The 21046-nt window shown below is 40.9% G+C and overlaps 1 protein-coding gene across 2 annotated transcripts in view; it reads right to left on the reverse strand.

The window, feature by feature from the left end:
- Positions 1-20749, reverse strand: part of GZF1 (GDNF inducible zinc finger protein 1) — a 74476-nt gene extending 53727 nt beyond the window's left edge. Inside the window, exons 1-3 of one of the 2 annotated variants that reach the window (XM_069234170.1) lie at positions 20653-20749; positions 5731-7093; positions 1892-1986 (exon numbers count right to left, since the gene is read on the reverse strand). In XM_069234170.1, the coding sequence (XP_069090271.1) occupies positions 1892-1986; positions 5731-7093; positions 20653-20716 (1522 nt within the window). In that variant the 5' untranslated portion in view covers positions 20717-20749. Of the gene's footprint in view, positions 1-1891; positions 1987-5730; positions 7097-20652 lie in introns of both variants that reach the window. The other variant, XM_069234169.1, reaches the window with a different exon arrangement.
- Between the last annotated feature and the right edge of the window lie 297 nt (positions 20750-21046).

Genomic DNA, 21046 nt, shown 5'->3' on the forward strand with positions numbered 1-21046 from the left:
GATGCGCTTCTTGACACACTTCGGTCCCAAGTAGAAGAGAATTGGACCTTCTCCTGAAATAGCCCAGGTCCCACCGACACATTTCCTGGACTCCCCACCTTACATGCCTCAACTTCTATTGTATAACTGAGCTGAACTGTCTACTTGGTGTGAATATGACTCCATGTGGACCGCTCGAGGGTCCCTCCTCTGCCTTCCTCCTTATGCCTCTTCACATAATAACACACTTCATCCAATTGCGTGCACAGAAGATTAGCTGGGGTTAGGGTAGGGTGTGTGTTCTTGTCCATGTATTTTCTATTTACCTTTTTCTCCTTTTAAAAAAATACTGACTTTCGATAACCTAGGACCGGATTTATAGGGTAAGTTAAGAGTTTCCTTTACACCTGCATCTATGTAATTATGTCCCTTACTACTTTATATGACAATAACTGCAGAGGCACATTATGTATAATCTGAGAAATGGAACAGCCACTGATTTAATAATTTAAGACGATATGTGCCATCTCCTTTTTTCTTCTTTCATGATGAAAAATCAATAACATTTGTTTAAAAAATATTATCTGCAGGTAAAGTGCTAGAACCCAAGGTTGGTCTTCTCAGGTCACAGAACTTTTTTGTCTTTAAAAGAAACCAGATAACTCGTCTCAGAGAAAGAACTGCCCTGTACTTATCAATGAATACCTTTTGCATGCTGCTCTTAAGGATTTCTGCCAGAGTACTGGAGAGAGAGAGTCTCCAATGTGAATCTATGTATGCAGGTTTGTATTTGCGTGGCATTTGTATGTAGCGAAGATTCCCAAAGACAACAGAGCACTGTATAGGGTCAATGGCAAGGATACATTCCAGTGAAACTCGATAACCAGTGAAACTGTGTTTTGCTGAGGTTCCTGGAGACTGAGGAATTTGTGACTACTTGGGAGAGAACCAGTAGACCAGCTACAACTGGATGTTTCTTTAGCCTCCACATGTACATCTCCTAATGAATCTAGGGTGTAAAGAAGGCTCTAAGAGGACAGTAACTGAGAACTATGGCTAAGGTGTTCTGGGAACCAGGTGTAACTGAGACAACTTGATGTGGGCCTGAACTGGAGAATTGAGGAGCCTTCTTACAACCTCTCTTTTGTTGCTTGATCTCTTTGTCTGGTTTTCCTCATTTAAAAGTAATTTTACTTACTAAACTATTCTCTTTTTGACCTTACAGTTAAGAAATAAATCGCATAAAACTGTCAAACTAATTTTGTGTTAAAAAAAAAAAACTTCCACATGACTCTAATGCAATTGTTGCACACGTACCACATATTTTTTCCCTCTGAGATAGAATTTGTTATGTCACGCTATGAAGAATATGCAATGTAACACTTGCATAAACCAATTTAGATAAGAGGAGCTAGACTGTTTCGGCTTTGTGAGAACTGAGCCAGTCTCACACCATTGGGACCTCTCTTCCAATAGCATAACACCTTGCTTTGCTACAGCTTGCATGTCCCATAGAACTGTACAGGAATTCTTCAGGCAGGTTCTGGTCTCCTTGAGCTAATGAGATCCTAATGTGAGAACCTGAAGGATGCAAGATAAGACAATGCCGTCATACAGTTGGCCAATAGACAGATTTTGAAGTCAATGAAGAGAGAGAAGTGGCATTTATTGAGGGGATCCTGCCTAAAGAGAACAATTTATGTTTCACAATACATTTTGTGTTTCAAAAAGTCCACAAGGTGCTAAAGACATTACTTCAACGTCCTGAACCATGAAGTTTTTCAACCCTCTGTCTTCGGTTAAAGATTCACGTCATCTGTCTTTTTTAACTTTAGTTCCTTAGCAATCTATTGGGCAGCATATAAGTGGGATTAGTCATTTATTAAAACACCAACTTAAAAAACAATCTTACCTGTGTGACATCTTTTATGGTAAATGAGTATGTGGTTCTGTGTAAATCTTGCACCACAGTCATCACAAGAGAATGGTTTTTCACCAGTGTGAATTCTGTAATTACAAAAAATTAGTAGCATTGTTATTTGAGGATCCCCAGGACATTGTGTGCTTCTCCAAAATTAGCAATTAACAATACCTGGGAAAAAAGACTAAGGATTGGCTTTCTGAAAAATAAACATACAAGTACCTGCGAAAACAGAGGATTGGTCGCAGGGTATAATAGTCAGCAAATGCAGAAAATTTTACGGATTCATTCTTAAACAGACCTAAGTTAAGTGTTGGAAACCTTCTGAGAATCTTTCAAGAAGACTGGTAATACAAAGTGCAGGAATACTTTTCTATTCAATAACAGCAACATTGTAGTCCATCTGATATGCTCTAGAATAATTATTTTAATTGCACAACCATCAGTGACCCATGATATGTCATGAAAAAATACCTCAGGAAGAAAATAAAATCACAGCTCAAGAAACCCCTTACTGTCAAGATTCCAAACTACCATGATAGCAACCTTATTTACCAAAAAAAACCGGTCTATATATTTTCCAAGTAAATGATCCTCAGCTCATTTCACAGCCAAAATTAGATAATCGTATGATCCCAGCTCTGGTTACTAATGGTGTATTCAAAACATGTCACAAACTTAGATAACTTTAGAGCAGGGTCTTTCAGGTCAACAATTAGCCAGACAGGGGGTGTTCATTAAAGTCTGCAAGAATGTGGGACACCCCAAAAACACATAGGCATCTGGATTTGACCTGAATTTATGAGACCTACATTTTACAACCTATGACAAACATTTTTAACAACTTGTGGGACTCACCAACCACTCATATGGTGTTTAAAAAGCTAGTAAATAAACCTGTAAAAATGCTTTTGTGTTTGCAGGACAAGGATCAATTCACTACCTTGACACGTGCCTTGATGGTTATAAACTCATATGATCAAATAATCGAACATCAATCCTTGAAGACTAATTGCTCAACACATTTAAAGCTAAAACACTTCTCTCATATAGAATGGCAGATGTTCCCATAAAGGAATTAACCTCACAATAGGAAAGGGCTGCACTGGTCTTGACAGGAGCTTGATAAATGCTCACAGGCAGTTACTAGTTATAACCCTTTACAGTCTCCAAATAAGAACCTGCAGCCATGTTTAGTACAGAGTCTGGATGGCCACCAATTGCAGCTGACTTGCAAACTTGTAAAATTTATAAATCATTTTATGGCTGCTAGCTGCATAAGAGTACCATCGACTTTCTGCCCAATTATACTGCACTTTCTATAATTAAGTTAGTTTGATTTAAGTAATGAAGATGTATTATTTGTAATGTGATGAACTGATTTTGGGGCATTCTACTGTTTAGAATGTATTGCTTTCAACTATTTTTAATATACAGAACTATGATCAGTTTCTTATTGTAAATATGATTCAATTTGTAATGGTTTTAATTAATCATGCAAGAAAGAAATTACCACTGTACTGCTTAATCAATACAGAAATATCGCCCTCGGGGTAGCCTTCAAAAGAGGCAATGATTAATAGCAATCCTACCTCACAAGGAAGCATGAAGAACTAGGGGTTGTTGAAGTTCAACAAAGCAATGACATCTACAGGGTCTCTAGGTTCCTAAGAAAACGCTGGAAAATATTCTGCAAAGGAAGCAATGCCGCGTAAGTTGGACTAGTCAAACAAATAAGCAATGTAATGTAGAGCCATGTATTCCCAATAAATCAATGGCAACTAAGGAACCAGTTGATGTCCGAAATGTCAGTTCTGGCTCTAACCACCAAAACAAGCTAGACCAACTGCAGTGTTTCGCTCACAAGGCCGCAATGATAGCAGTTTCTTTCCTGGCAGTAATGCTAATTGTGTACCCCTACCCAAAGCAGTGATGATGGTTTTCAAGGCGGTATTGTTAACTGTGAGTGTACATTCCGAAGATAAACCAACGTTTGGACTGATCCTCCCAAAAAAGTGGGTTTAACTTTTAATGGCACCAGTGAGATCTCTGGGGCTAACAAGCCAGGATGGCACTGCATTGCCGTCTGAACAACAATGACAACTGAAAAGCTTTAAGCAACCAAGATGACTTGAGTACATACAATTTATATGTGGCCCTTCTGAATGTAGAAATTACACTGGAGAATTACCTATGTCAAAATGGAAAAAAGGAAGGTTTAAGAATATATCTCTAAGTAAATTTATCCATACATGTATCATGCAGCAATGTGTAGTTGTTCAGGACATTACTATATGGCACATTATATTAAGCGAAAACCTCTGAAATGCCTATATGAGAAAATAACAAATCACCAAATAGCCCAAAAGCACATTTCTAAAAAAAATTAAAACAAAAAGCGCATCTAATGGAAGCAGAGATGTAAAAAAATGGAAGGGTACATAAACTAAAACATTATTTGTAATGGTGAGATTATACACCAAAGTGAAAAAAAAGTTTGCTTTTGCCAAGTGAAAAATGTGGTCCCTCAGCACTACTGAATGCATGATTACATTTTGACCATGCCATTACAAAAATGCCCGCACATCATCACACTGCTTGCAGTCACAATTACAGACGTTATCCTAACAACGGACTAATATAAGAGTACATTTCAAAGAATGGTTAAATTACACTAAGTTCTCACAATTTATGAACTGATGTTTCAGAAATATATTTCAGTTTATCCCTCCACCTGGTTTATTCTAAAGTATCTAAAAAAACAATATTGAGCAATCAACCCTATGTTGTTTTCCAGTATTCTGCTCAACAAGTTGGTGTGTGGGGTTCTTCGTGAATGTGCTAAGGTGATAAAACCACTGTTCGAGGAAGAAAATTAAGCCAATTTAGAAAGACACATACACCTATTTGAGGTGCGATCCATGACTGCAAAAAACGCAAACAGGCAATAAATAAGGGAATTAAAGCTGACCAGCTTCACACTCGTGTCACAGCATCACTTCACAACCTAGGCGATCTGTGTCCTATTAATACACTTATTACATCCTCGTAAAGTAGTAGGGCAGTTTTATAACAGACAAAAGCTCACCAAAAAGTAAAGAAAGGGAGAAGAAAAATGCATTTCGGTAAGAGATACAACGCATGCCGAAAGTTGGAGAAGTTCATTGTGATCTGGAAAGAGCTGTGGCAATTGCAGACGTGATGAGAAAAAGTAGCTCCACTTTGGTAAAAATTAATTAGGGTTTGTAAAAAGCAGACGGTGGTATGAAATGTTTCATTAATAGCAAATTGGTGACAGAGAACTTCCTGTAGGAACGTCAGCCACGTTATACTATGCACTAAGGAGAAGTCTCATACGCTGATATTCCTGAGCTGATCTACTGAAAACAACATTCAAGACAGTGCAAACATATATTGTTTATGCAAAAGACAACAATAAAAATATACTATTCTCTTCCTGTTTCTTAATTCATCTGCAACTTGCGGGTGGCGCGTAATAACCTTCTCTCCATTGATGTTATTTTATCAAATTAAAATATTTTGCAAGATGTAGAACTCAATGCACGAAAATCCCAGAAAACAAAAACTAAAAATTTTAAAATATACTCACAAATTAGCAATGTGTACACCAAAATACAATGCACAAAACATAACCATATTATGTTGAAATAGCGGCAAGAACAAAAAATTCACACAGAAAGTTTAAAGCGGTATTCTCATGAGCAACTGACACGAAAGGGGGAGTTACACTCAATTCTAGATTTAGATCCCTGTCAGTGGCTTTTACCTTTCCTAAAAGAATCCAACAATGTCATGGAGTCTTTTCATACCTCATGTGTGTTTTAAGTGCAGAAGGCTGAGAAAACCTTGCCTCACACTGAGTGCACCCATAAGGTTTGTCTCCTGTGTGTGTTCGTTCATGAAGCCGCAATGCGGTTTTGGAGCTCAAACCTTTAGCACAGATTTGGCAAAAGTGGCGCTCACCACCACCCTCGTGCACCTGAAGAACATGCCTCTTTATGTCCTTTTTCCGCTTGAACTTTTTCCCACAGAGCTCACATGGAAAACGTCGCTCACTACTATGAACATGACGCTGGTGGCTCCTCAAGTTGCAGCGGTTGGCAAAAGTCTGACTGCATGTATCACACTGGTACACAACTTCAGTAAAAACGCCATGAGTATGTTTGTTGTGTTTCAAAAAACTTTTTTCATATAGAAATTCCTTGCTGCAGGTTGTACACTTAAAATTGTCACCCTTCCTCTTCCTGTGATCTGTTTTGTTAAAGCTTTCGTCTAATTCACTGTTGCTGTCAGTCTCTTCATCATCTGACTTCATATTTTTTTCTGATTGTTCTTCCAGTTCCACAGCTTCAATTTGATTATGTACAAGATTGTTCTTTCTAGAGTTATCTTCAGCGTCCTTCTGCAGTTCTCTCAATCTTCTAGTATACTTCTTCTTAGGAATTTCGACAAAGACTTTCCTTCCTGCCAATCTCCCACTAGCTCTTCTGATTTTTGCAAATGAGGGATTGGGGCCTTCTCTTTTCTCTTCTTCTAATGGTGATTTTTCAGTGGATGTGTTGGAACGCACTCCACTACCACTTCCTACTGGTGGAGAGACTACAGATTCTGATGGAACCTCTGCGCTAGTTGCAGGCTCATCGATATGTACATCCAAATCCAAGAACACATTTCCATCTTGTGCACCTTCATCATCCCTGGACTCTACCTGTGACTCTGAAAAATGCTGCAATTCCAATAGCACTGTCTCAATCATCTGCTTTTTAAGCTCAAAGCAAGTTTCAGTTAAGTCCAAGCACTTTAGCTTTTCTGCAGTTTCAAACATTCGCTGCACTCTGTGTTCTTCCACTTCAACCTTGGCAGTGTACACAAACTCAAGAAATGAAGCAAAGTCAACCACTTGCACTTCATTTAGGAGTATATCAGCTTTAGAACCACGCATTATTGGGTCCTCATTTAGAAATACTTCCTTAAAGTACTTGCTTGTAGCAGCCAAAACAACCTTGTGAGCAAGAAATTCTCCTCTGGTCCCCTGATGCTCGACTCTCACTGTAACATCACAGAGGTGGCCAAGAAGACGCAACTGATGCATTTCATTCAGAAGGTTGAAAGGAGATGATTTTGACTCCAGCAAAACAGCACGAGGCTCCATTTTGTGCCTTTCAACGTCATCTGCTGAAAAAATAGATATTTAAGTTAATGGGAAAAAAAGCTTTCCTCGTCCACCAAACAGAACATATACATTTGAAGACAAAGTTAATTTAAATTCCACAGCAAAACGAAAATATCACAGAGTTTGTAATGGGGAAATAGCAATTCTTGCAGTAGGGCTGACAAGCACCTACCGGTACAGAGGGGACAAGCTTTAAAATACCAGTGCCAGGCTGCAAATATAGTGCACAGTGTTGAGTGCAATGTTTAGCCGTGAGGAGATTCTATCTATACCTCTAAGGACCCAAGAGTGAAGTTCCCAGTACTCAGGGTGACAGAAATGTGAAAAAGAAAAGTTTTAAAAAGACACATTTTAACTTTTAAAAAAACTTAATTTCTGTGATTTATTAAAATAATTGGACTGAAATTCAAATGTGGATTCAACTGTTGTTTAAACTCTTAATGTCTATATTTTAATTCATGAAATATGATCATACATGGGTTTCAGATTGATGTTACATTTTTCGTGGAAACTGCCTTTGAGCTTATATTGTGTGACCAGGAAAAAGTATCGGGAGAATATAGCAGCTTTCTAACTGTCTGCTCGTAGACTATTCAAACATGATTATATTTTTGTCAATTTCTTAGAAGTCAAACTGATAAATGATAATAACATTTAGCGTGGCCCAAGACACTGCCCAACTTCTGAATTCTATCACAGCCAGCTTGAACCGGATACGAAAAGACAAGCTACCCGTATAGATTACATGGAATGGATGTTATTGTGGGTAGTCAATATTCAAACTATTTAGCTCTGCATAGGATGTATCATTCTAGAGAGGTAAGGGCCATAAACAAAGCACCCTAACAGTAAGGACCAGTTGACATAAAGACAAACACTAATGGATCCAGATCAGGCGCTATCAAGAATGAATGCAAACCGCTAATGTTCTTTTATCTGTGACGAGACAGAACACAATAGCTTTGAAAAGACAACCTGAAAGAGACTCTCTTCAAACGTTTTGGAGTAACATTACATATTCTAACGGCTGGCTTGGCAAATGCTACCATAAGGCATACGCAATTAGTAGTTTGCCCATCTGCTACTCTTCTAATGCAAAACTTTGTTTGCAAAATTAAAGAACAAATGTAAACACAAAGCCCAGCATCATTATGTAGGCAAAAGAAAAACAGTGAAGAAATAATGAGTTATACCGCGACCTTCAACGTCAAAACTGAACTTCGGACAATATTAGAGCAAGGGCATGTTTCGTTACTTTTGCTTGTATTCCGAGAGGTGATAACAACAAAAATGGTTACTACACTGTCTGTAAATAAAGAAGGAATCACTAACCCGAGTTCTACGATAGTCAATAAGCACAGTAAAATGGCAAACATACACAACTTTCTGATGTGTGCACAGATGGTGTCACTGCTAAAGTTAAATAAAATATTATGGTAGAATTTCATTAAAAAAAGTCACTTGTAGCTACCTCTAGTATGCCAAATAAATGTTGGTTTACGTTAGCCCTTGGATGCACTGGTGACCATAACTGGCTAATTTTACAACTTTATTATTCTTACCCATAACTACCACTATATTTAACATATATTTTGTCCGCAAAATTTAGTTTTTTTTTTAATGATTTGTCTATGTCAGAAAAGAAGCAGTGTCATTTCTAAAAGTCACTGCCCACAAACAATTCTCTCATGGTAATCTAGAAAGCTGTACAACAGCCTATGTTAGAAGACTTTGTTTCAAAGTCTTGGAATCTCAGGATTTAAAGATGGCACTTCTCTAGTGGCAAATAGGTACACTTCTGTCCTACAATATGCTCTTGAGCCCAGTTTGTTATTCATTTATCTGGCACATCGTTATATGATTTTCCTTGCAGAGAATGGTCTGCTGAGCTTTGTAAAAAGGTCCACGGATTTCTTAGAAGACAGTCAAGGAAACTTCATTTTTCCACAGCATGGGCACTGGAACAGTGCACGATCGACAAACATCTGCAGACACCAATACATACATTTTTTTAATTAATTTAAATGCCCCTTGATTTCTGCGCCACTGGATTCAAGCTAGCCTGGCTGATGAATGGTGATACCCTGAAACCGGTCACAGGATGCTTGAATCCTTTCCGGGGAGGAACTGGCTTGGCAGTTCGGGCTGGACTGTTCCCATAGGGAGCAGGGTCAAGACTGATTCGCATATGGCTGAGTCCGAACTAGGGTGACGTGGCAAGCAAAATAGCGATGGATTAAACCCATATCTGTGACTGGGGGTGAGTGTTTGAAAAGTTTCAACACTCCGTCCATCATTTTATTTTGAGATGTTGCCATGACTTACCAGTCAGACAAATTATATGCTCAAGTGGATATTTTAAGTTCTTTTGTGGGCCTTACTATAGGAATAGGTAGGAAGCCTGAAACATTAAACACCCTGATAAAGCATGCTCAATCAGCAGCGGCCGTTTTAGAAGTTCCAGAAAGACACCAGGGATCATGTTCATGTTCTCCAATTTTGGATAAACTGGCCACACTGCCGCAAACTATGGAAGCTTTGCTTCAGGATTTCAGGTTGCAGTAACCAGCATCCAAACCTCAAGAAATGGCAAATGCTCCATCGCACCCTACTACTTATGCAGACAGGCAACATGATGCACATAAGATTACCTCTACCCCGGTGGCAATGGATGGGAAGACATTAGTTGCTCTGCCACTCGAGAAAGAAGACCCTAACAGTACAACTGTGGCATCCCCGCAGGCCCCTTCAAAGTCCTTGATGTCTCTTTCAAAGACCTTGAAGAAGCTCCCTCAGCGTAGCTACATCTCTCTAGCCAAGCTGAGCAAACGGTCTTCAAAGTCCTTGCAATCTCCTTCAAAGACCTTGAAGACGTTCCCATGGCCCAGCTACATCTCTCTAGCCAAGCTGAGCAAACAGTCTTGCAAACGACTAAGAAAACAACATAATAAGCTAGACGGGGCACCTACTTCAGCAAGGCAAGGGATGTTTTATGTAATATTCACCACTGATCAACAAAACAACTCAAGTCTTAGGAATCCCTTTAATCGCACAGGCTGCAGATGGCACCATATCTGACCAAGCCCTTGCTTATTCTCCTCCTGAAGCAACAACGTGCAATTCAAACTCTTGCTCTGCTCTAGCCTTGGATTCCCCCCAAAGGATTGGGTCAAGGTATCCCTGTTCCCTGAGAAGAAGCGTTCCAAGCATCGTCAAGACTCTTAGCGCACCCAGAACGCACAAATGTGTCCAACAGTACTCTTCTCAGTGATCTAGTTAAAAATCAAGCCTAATACTACTTCAAGTACTAATCAGATTGCCTTGTCCAATCTGTTCGCAGTAGCTTCCCAGCGCGAACTCTGCCAGAAAGACACTCCACAAAATTGTTTTTCGTCAGTGCTACCACCTCCCCAGGACCCGTTAAGCCAACTGTTCAAGTCCAACAAGCTGATTTTCATCCTGGAATGCCGAACAGGGTTGCTCATGACATTATTAAAAAGGGAAATATTGTTCTGTTGCTTCTATCGATCCACGCTTTAAATAATAATTAAAAAATCTATAGACATTATAGCAACAGAATTTCTTCAACCCTGAGGGAAACAAGTATCCGAACCTACCCAGGTTACTTTTGCATCTCTTAGAAGGCTGGGGCATTGAACCAAAAAGAGTAAAGGAAAAAGGCTACCTGACCGTGCTCAATCGTCGAGTCAATCGTCCTATGTTCTCAATCCTAAAAAAAATGCACAAGGAGCCCAAGGCCATGAAAATACTGTTTTGCTCACCTGTCAGGTCAGTCAGTCCGTGCATTTAGCCCCAAAAGACGCACTAGGAAGACAAGGACTCAGAAATACAGAGGAGCATCCTGATGACTGGTAAAGGCTGCCCACTGCCCTCCAGGCTAGAAATAAGTCTGTGACAAAGTGGCAAGAGCTCTGTTGGCCAATGCCCATCTAAAGCACAGTTAAAAGTATGTTCTTTGAACATCCACAGCCTCAGGCAAAAATTTGAAGATTAATACACTGTGACACCTTGGAGCTACTTTGACCTTCTTATTCTGCAAGATACCTGGGCTCAAACAACAGTCCCCCTGACAGGTTTCAATGAATATCAGAAGCCAGTCACAAAAGTTAAAAACTATGGTCGGTCAATGGGCGGACTAACAATCTATATTCCTACACTGCTGCTCCACAGAGCAGAGATCTCCTTAAATGAAGCATGGGTCCAGCAATCCACATCAGCATTTCCTACTGCAGCAAGAAGCTCTCGCTCCTTTTTATTAGTGTCTATAAAATCCACATACAGCAGGGAAGAAGGTCAAATTTGGAGAACTGACGTTAATAACAACAGAACTTAAGCTACAATTCCGGCTGGCAAATATTTTGCTATCCGACAATTTCAATAAAAAACTGTTTTGGGGACGAATGGTTGAAGGGTTAATTGCCTGGATTTGCTTGCGATATTCCAGCACAGAGTCTACATGCAAAACATGTTGGAACAGACTTGCTGAGTCCTTCATGACAGACTGTAACCTCTTAGGTCTCAGACTCTTTAACAGGAGCTTCAGAGAAGTCATGCCTCCAGGGTGGACTCGAGCAGCAGGAAAGCTTACTTTTTATATGATTTTATTCTATGCTCAGCCCCCCTTTTCAGGGTTAACAAGTTTTCCCTTTTCCCCTAGGGGACAATCTCGACAGTGACCAACGAACACAGCAAATCTATGTTGCCACCTGTCTAGCGAAACTGGAAATTGCACCCCCCACCAGCTCTGGAGTAAAATGCGGCAATGAAAACAGCCCAGAGACTCTGTTCTGGATTAGAGCACTATATAGAACAACCGCCTCTCAAACAAGCTCTCTGATCAGGCAATGGTCTTTTTTCATAGATCAGATTCTTCAGAATTTTCAAGTCAATTCTCACTCTGGTACAAAGTCACTCAATCCCTTCACAAATCTCAACCTGACCAGGTCCCACAAGGTACTGAAAAGCAAAGACAACTGCAATATGCGAATCGTCCTACAGCACCCTTCTTCTCCAACTGCAAAAGCCAACTTAAAGAATGTTATAGTAAACTTTAGGAAATCCATTTGGATGGCCAAAGGAAAAAAGAACCATAAATTCTGGACCGACTTCTTTTTCTTGCTCATGTGCAGAACGCCAAACAATTCCGGTTGATGGTTAACCAAATGGCAACAAAGAAGACCAAACAATTCCGGTCGATGGTTAACCAAGTGGCAACCAGTAGCAAGATTTGCAAATATTTCAGAAACTGTCTGGGTCTCATTCCTGACATCACACTTTTCAATTAACACCATACCGGGGGCTCCAACATCTCTCATTCGGCCATCAGGTGATTTTCCTGTCACCCCAGAAGTAATAAAAGTCGCCTGTAAGCGACAGACCTGGAACCTGCCCAGAGAAAACTGCAGAACCTCAAACATCTCACTTGAGGAATGATGCAAATTAAAACTGATAAGATTGAGAAAAGACAGGGCGCCTGACACCAATGGGCTTCCTTCAGCCCTTGTTACATCAGACGCTTCATTTTGGGCCAAGGCACTCATCCCCTTGTTTGAATTCTGCTTCATTTCTAACAGTATTCTAGAATCCTGGAGAGAATCTACTATTCAGCCAATCTTCAAAGGTGGTATGAAATCTGATCCTCGCCATTACCACCTCATTGCATTACTTGATAATGACAACCTAAAACTCAGGGCAGAAGCTCGCCAGATCATTCCCAGAAACCAGTGCGGCTTTAAGGACAACCGTGGCACCACCTTCGATTTGATGGCGTTGGCCCTTATGTGCGACAAAACTCTCAGATGTGGCTCAGCACTTTATTCCTGCTTTGTAGGCTTCAAAGCTGCATTCAACAGCATACTTGTAGGCCTGTTGTGGCTCAACATTGCAGGATTGGAGTCTAGCAGCTGACATACTGATACCAATTGAGCTGCTGTATGCTAACACCTGGTGCAGATAAAACTAGGGGATGGAGCTTGCATTTCGAGGAAGATTCCCGCTAAAGCGGGGCTAAAGCAAGGTCACATGCACGCACCTCTGCTTTTCAATTTATATATCGCCGATCTGAGTTCCTGGACAAAGCGAATTGCTATCCTTCTAAACTCGGAGGCCACCACATGACTCACCTCCTATACACAGGCATGCTCTTTAGTCAAACCAAGATTGGTCTCTAGCATCACCTATCTATTCTACATGCATAGACAAGGGTGTGGAATTCCTATAACCCAACGCCCAGGACATACTGTTTGGGGTCAATGACAAGTTTTCATGTTTATTTTGTCCTTTGGACAAACAGGCCCAGCCCCCTGCAGCAAAAACCCTTCAGCTGTCAGTTTACAGGGAAGGGAATTGTCTGCAGTTGGGGTAATATTTGTGTCCATATTTCGATGCTGTGCAAACTTGTAATTATGTTCATTAATGAAAGCCTTTATTATTAGGGTAAGCCATCCAAATAAAGGTTGTAAGATCACACTGCACTACTGACAGTGGTTCTAGTAAAAAAAAAAAAAAAAAACATGTATATACACATTTCAAAAGTTTAACAATAAGAGCTAAATATAAGGCTCCCAGAATGCTCTTTGATTAGATGCAAATGTTTGCAGAAACCTGTAAGTAAAATTGATGGTTCTTTGAGTTCAAAATAAAATGTTCGGAAAAAAATGCAAATAGGAAAAAAAAGCATTTTGCTGAATTACTGTGACGTTTTAGGCACTATTTCTTTAAAGCATCATTTATTAAACTGTGTTGATGCATCCTGCTATTTTCCAAAAAATGTCATAATGTAAATCAGTGTAATCATTTTCAATAAGACTATGTGAAACATGAAAATAAACAAGCACTGGCAAAGACAATGGTGCACACTGGTGGTCAGTCTTTTGGTTTTGTCAGTGAGTGTTTTGTTTCGACATGGCTTTTTCACTTTATTGTTATGGGAGCTGTAAGGCCCTCACCATTGTAACAAACATTGGCAAAAAGCAACAAAAAAAAAATTTGGTCTCAAAAAGCACATATTGCCACAGTCGTTCCTGGCACTGAACAAATCTACTATGTGGGCTAATATGCTCCCTGTGGAAGAGCAGAATGCTATCACTCACAGTAAAGCCAGCCCATAGATGGATAGGGAGTGAAACAGAATTGTAATAGAAACCAAATTTCTTGGTTAACGCCAGACCTAATTGGGGGCCCAATTACTGAAGAAAGTCACAAAAGTGTACCCATGGTATATGTATTTGCATTAGTGGCTTTCATGAATCCACACAAATTTACATAAGTAGACCAGGAAATTGTCCCCTAGAACACGTTTGTGAACTGTATTTTAGCATGAGCAAATAATGATGTGTAGATTTGCTCATGCGAAAATCTATAGACCGTTTACAAGTTCACTTTCCCTCCAGCCACTTTTTCCCCAAGTCTGGAAGAGTTTCTACTTCTACCTCTGCCCTTGTCAGAATTAAATTTCCAACCTTTCTTGGTATGGGAAAACTTTAGGAAAGAGCTGGTGCAAATCCTTAACACAGCCCTGGAACTACTGCTTGCTGTTTCCTCCAGCCCGAGTGTGTAGATCTGCTAAAAGGTGACAAAATAAGGAAATTGCTTGTATTCAAGGCCTACTACAATATTAGCCCTGGCATAATCACAGAAGCTATTATTATAGGTCTTACAAAAAGAGATAGCTGCCATAATTTATTGCTGCACTACATGCCACCAAAGGGACAAGTAGATTTTTTTACAGGACAAGTAGATTTATAGAGCATCCTACCCATGGACAAGTAGATATTTCAATAAATTCCACGCCCCTGATGTAGAGTGAGGCACAGGCTTGCAATAAATTGCACAAAACTAAGACAGTTACATTTGGAGCAAAAACCATACGTAGAGATAGGTGGCATCTCAATGGCAACTGGCTCCACAATAGCCCAGAGTACAAATATTTGGGCATTTACTTGGACAGTAAAGGATCATTCAAACCCTGTTTGTGTGCTATGAAAACTAAATGCACCAGCCTCATGTTCGCCCACTCGCCTGTTTCACAGAATCTGCTGGGACCGATTCTCAACCCTCTTCTCCAAGTGTTGAAAGCCAAGGTCATCCCCACACTATCCTACGGGAGTGAAATCACTTTGTGGAGGGAGGCCACTACTCTGGACAGCTGCATCACTCAGATTTATAAAGCGTTTCTTTGCCTGCCAAAGAGTTTCTCCAGTGCAAATAAGGCTCAGGTTTAACGTAATCAAAAAAGTTGGTCTAGAAGTGATCTGTTTTAAAATTTTTGTCATAGGCTGATATCTGCGTTGCAAGGCTCCGTGCACGGCCTAATCTGTCTCGAATTAGCTAGAGCTGGTTCAACTTCGTCTTACAAGCGCTTCTTTGATGACAAATTAAGGGAATTTTCACTCTTGGATGCTTGGGGTATGCATCTTTCGCAGCAGGTTTTTTAAAAGCTCACAACAGCTACAGCAAAAAACCTGTCCAGTATTTAAGACATAGCAACACTGAGCAAGCACTCTCATGCCTGGTCAGTTATCAATTCTTATACCCCCAGCAAAAAACAGAGCTAGATTACTCACACATTCCCGCTGTGGTTTATGGCCAGGCTAGTTGCACTTAGACGGGGTGAGTGGAACTTTCGGATGCACCTACCGGCACAGCGCCACTCCGATTCCTATGACGAAATGTGCCGGCTCTGTGGAATGGGAAAATAAACCATCATTCATATTCTAAGCATCTGCCCATCCCTGTTGCAGCAAAGAAAAATCCTTCTTTGGGGTGACTTTATTTGTGCAGGAGTTCGAACTTAACGACAAGCGGTAACAGCTTGTCTGAATCCGGACAATATCATAATGAATTAAAGCTGTCAAGTTCCTCCTAATGGCTACAGCCAAACTGAGCTCTACAAATTCCAAAACTGTGAGCTTTGTTAGCTGTTCACCCTAACTTCCACATAATACTCGAGTCACTTATTGGCTGTGCCAGCTCTGAATCATTTGATTCCTAACTTAACCTCGAGTGGAGTACTTCTGGGCTGCTGTTATTTCACCCTGGGGTCTTTATCTGCTTGTACCAGCTCCTTTTGTACCTTGCACATTGCACTTTGTAGAATTCCTGAAGAACACACTAAGGTACTCTTGGGATATCCTTTCTTGATAACTTGAACAGTGCAATCTTTTCTTGGGTGCCTAAAGTGAATGCTACATTGCTTCAGTTACTCTGCTCTACGTATAATCAAGGTTTATTCTTTAATGTTTTTTGCACATTGCACTTTTCTCTCTAGTGCGTCATTATGCATGTCATAATAACTTTGACGTTCATGGTTTGAGTTTCTAATATTAGGCTATTTAAAGTATGACTATTGCTCTTAAATTGTTCTGTGGAGAGTATTTTGTGGCAGTACCTGATCCAAGCTAAAAGTTAATTCTTTTTTTATACTGGAAAATTCAATCTGCAAAGGCAACAGTATAATAACTGAACCACTTTCGGGATATCCCCTTATTTCCTTTTGCATACTGTTTTCTTTTTCAGGCGCCAAAGTGCTTGGTCATGATACACTTATCTTTTTTCTAAAAAAGAAAAAACAATACGCTGCTCTGTACTTAGGTTTTTATTCTACTCTTTGTTTTTATGATTGATTTTAACTATTGTTTTGACCATTTATTATGGTTAAGTTGCTGTATAAAAATACTTACTTATATAGCCAAAAAAAATGCTCCAGTCGAGAGTGAAACAAAGAAAATGGAGGAAAGTTGTAGAATGATAAGCAGGGAATATAGACAGAAAAGGAAGCCATTTAATCAAGTGATTGACCTAAAGGCTCTCTGAGTGATCACTTCCATTTTTTTGCTGACTGGTATTGCTGGTTTTAGAACCTTGCACATTGGGGTCCTGCTGCCAGTCCCCAGTATATGTCCTCTGACCCCTAAACAGGGTCAAATTGTCTAATCAAAATATTATATATTTTTTTTACTTCCCATTAAGGCCATAGGATATCGTGCAGGAATATACATCACTGGCATGTAAAGTTAAATGTCACCTGTGGACTGCAGTACCAATGTACCATCTGCTATGCTGAAGAGGGAAAGCATGGCCTCAGGGATAGGCATGTAGCTTGGCTGATGCAGATTTTAAACCTGCCAAAAACCTGTCAAACTAATCATTTTGATAAAAAGGAACACTACTTTCAAATATTTAGTAATTCACCTCTATAAAGGCCTGTATCCCACATGGTAGCGTACCTAGTATTTTAAGTGATACATGCAAGAATTTCATACTGGCAAGTTCCTTAGGGACTAGCCCCTAGCGGCTGTTTTCACTGTAAAAGGCTGTAGCTGATCCAATGAGAAAACTAAACTACAACTAAATTTCTATTTTTGCTAACTTTGGTTTGGTGTAAACTCTGCAAGCACTGTTTTATTATATTTATTAAAAATCCAATTCGATAGCGAAGTTGGATTTTTGATAAAGATAACTTTTCACAGGTTAGACTTGGCCTGCCTAAACCTCTAGTTAGCTAATACCATTAACCTAATACCAGCAGACCCCTTTCTGTGCTTTCTTCTTAATGAAGGGGGTGAAAAGCAGATAATGGCTAGGACCTTTTAGCAGGAAGACCTTGGTGGGTGATACATGACTCTTCTCAGCTCAGAAAGAGCAGATAGAAAGGTTTGTGAACTTCATGATCTTGAAATGTGTAATGGGAGACCTGAGAAAAAGAGGCCTTTCAAACCCACGGCGTGGTGTAGACACCTTTGCATCATCCCAGTGGGGTTGAGAGGGAACTGGTCTCAGAACTAGATGGGTGTGCTTGGTGGGGGAGGGGGCAGTTGTTCATCTCCCTAGACACAACCCTGGGTAGCCACCAACCTATTTTAGGGAGAGATAAGTTCTGTCATGTTCGATTTTACTAGGAATCTTGCACTGTGCAATAGGTTGCAGAAAGGCAAACAGGATATGCTGCAAAAGTAGGATGGTTTTCCTTGTTAACTTTTTGTCCATTGGTTAGGTATTGTTTAGGAGACTACTCCACCCACTGGCTAGAGAATCCTACAACAGTGCCACCTCACCCACAACTCATCAGCATACATCTGGACCTGTGGATGAACAGAAGAGGTCTAAACCTACTGTCTCTGACCCAGTGGCGGCCAGCAGCTTTAGGAGGGGGGGCGGGACACACGCAAACTCATTCTTTCACACACAGGAACGCACCCACATCCATTAACAACATTCATACCATTCAAACATGTACGCACGCACCAAACATTCATTTTAAAAGATCGCACACACTCATTCTTACACACACACACACGCACCCACATCCATTAACAACACTCAAACGTGCATGCGTGCACCAAACATTCAATTTAAAACATCACACACACACACACTTACCTTCAGCTTCCAGGTCCCAGGAGGGCTGGGCCTGCTGCCTTTCAGGTCAGCCAATGAGGGAAGGCAGCAGTCCCAGCCTCCTCACAGCGTGGGATGGGGTCAGTGAGACTGCTGACCCCACACCACTCTGTGACGAAGTGTCACTGATTGATACTCACCCTGGGCACTTCAGGGCTTAAACCTGAAGCGCCCAGGGAGAGTGTCAATTCGTGACCCTTTCCTCGTCACCCAGGGGAGGGCCTCGAGGCATCTTTGCTGAGCCGAGGAGGTCACGCCCATAGGGGCTGTAACCTCCTCAGCCCAGCAAATTTCAGCTCAGGAAGACAGGAGTGTGCGCAAATCACGCATGTCTGCTTCTGGCTGCCTGAGCTGAACATGGAGAGTGTCTGTCAGGCTGACCTTTGTTCAGCCTGACAGACACTCTTCATGAGGGGCAAAAGGTGGGGGGGGGCGTGGCCCCTCCGTACTAAAGGACGGGCCGCCACTGCTCTGACCTTTGCAGACACCTAAAGGTCTGCACCTCCTCCCAACTGTACCAAAGGATTGAAACATAAAATCTAAGAGGGGTTGCGGTCATCTGATCCTAAAATCTCTTTTATGTTAAAGAACACAAATCACCGCTACTGTGCTTGTTCGTGGGAAGGCAGGATGGCTAAAAAAAAAAAAAACAACAATTATCCTCCATGGGTTAGGAAAGATGGATGAGGGTGAAAAATGTCCCAATTCTTAGGCAAGATAGGGAGCTACCCAGCCCCACATTTGGGAAGGGACATATAAGCAAACAGGTTAAAACCCACAAAACGCCCCTCGCTTTGTGCAAGGAAGGGGAGCTAACAAATCCCAGGTTGCTCATTATTCCTGTATGACACTGTATGGTTCTGGCTTTGTCATCGAGTCTGGTGTTTTAATTTAAGTACCATTCTATCCATTTGCAAAAACGTGCCATATCATAAAATAAATGTAAGCCTTCTGCCAGGGTGTCATGTATAGGCAGAAAAGATAAAACTTATGGTGTTTGGGGTGTTTTGAATCCCTTGCATACTTTTGGCATGCTCATGGAATGAGACCTTAAGCTTCTGCTCTACCCCTACTTGGAAGATTACCTGTGACAGCTCAAACAACCCATTTACCCCAAAGACTAAGAAGGAGCACAGAAGCCACAGTATGAGTGCATGCCCAACTCAGAGATCCAGATGATCCAGAGAAAGAATGGACTCAGGGGCAGTGCAGATATTTGAAAAGTTAGACGCTGCGAGATAATGGATAAGGAAGCTCAAAGGAAAGAAAAAAGCGCCTGGAAATTAGAGGCAGAAATCAAAAAGCATTATTAAGTGGAGTCAGAAGGATGCGTGATAATCCGAAATGAGACCCAACTTATGGTACAGGGGCATACACCTGGGGTTGTCGCAGCATTACAGAAGACAGCAATATAACAGGCGAGTGAACCCTGGGTTAATTAGAACAAGCAACCTACCAGGTAAGACAACGACTTCTGCTGGTGGGGGCTCTAGAAGATGTACAAGAAAGAATAGCCATGTGGAATACATTCCCAAGTAATAGGATACGAGTTTGCTTGCTTCTCTTTACAGATCCACCAACAAGGACCAAAGAAACGCCTAATGCCATTTAAAATGAAGTGACAAGACCTTATAACAAAGGACGACTGAATGGGCGCCTCTCAGCCCAGCTTACCACACATAATGGCCCGCATACACCAGTCCTACCTTTGAAAGGATACACCACATTCTCAGTACCAAGAGGTTCCTACCCAGGTGAGTAATTTGTGTCCCCAACGAAAGTTGTTCTCCTAGCCGGGCATAGAAACTCTGTTGTCTTCGAACAGACATTACGCCCACCAAAGACCCAACACATAATAAATTCATACTATCCCGGAATTAACAACGTTTAAGCATTCCAATGTCTCGTTTCATTTTGCCCTCCCATCACCTTCACCACGTCTTTACTTGTAGATGCAGCACATTAAATGTCATGTAATAAACTGGAATGTGCATTTGCTTTTTCTGAGTTGAGCAACGTCGACAACAGTTCAATAATAATGCTTATTAAGTTTAATTAAAAGTGTTAAGTCCACAACTCTAGTGTTAAAGTTTCTTTAAACAAACACACAAGGCGTCCGGAACACTTCTCTACTACTTACACGGACCGAAGATGAATTCAGTCTTATGCCCGTTGTCCGTTATTGATCTTTTAACAGTCGACATTTGTCCGTAACGCCTGTGCTTCCGGGTCGCATGTCAGCCAATCCCATGAATGGGAATATCCAAATAGTTGTCTGAGAGTGGGAAGGACTTGTAATGTGTAAAGTGACCTAGGATTGGAGAGTGGTCGGTCCCTCAGCCACTTCCTCAGTGCGCTGCGCAAAATTCTAACGTGGTGATTGGCTGTGAGTCGGCTCTTGCTTTTGCGGTATTATAAACACTATTCTCTTCAATACCCCTTGTTACTCCGTCAGTTGGTGGACTTTTACTAGTTTTCTGATAAGTGGGCTAAAAGTTGGACTGGGATGTAAATTCTAGTTGTAAGCGACACCT

Source organism: Pleurodeles waltl, chromosome 5, assembly GCF_031143425.1.
Source record: "Pleurodeles waltl isolate 20211129_DDA chromosome 5, aPleWal1.hap1.20221129, whole genome shotgun sequence".
Taxonomy (NCBI): Eukaryota; Metazoa; Chordata; class Amphibia; order Caudata; family Salamandridae; genus Pleurodeles; species Pleurodeles waltl.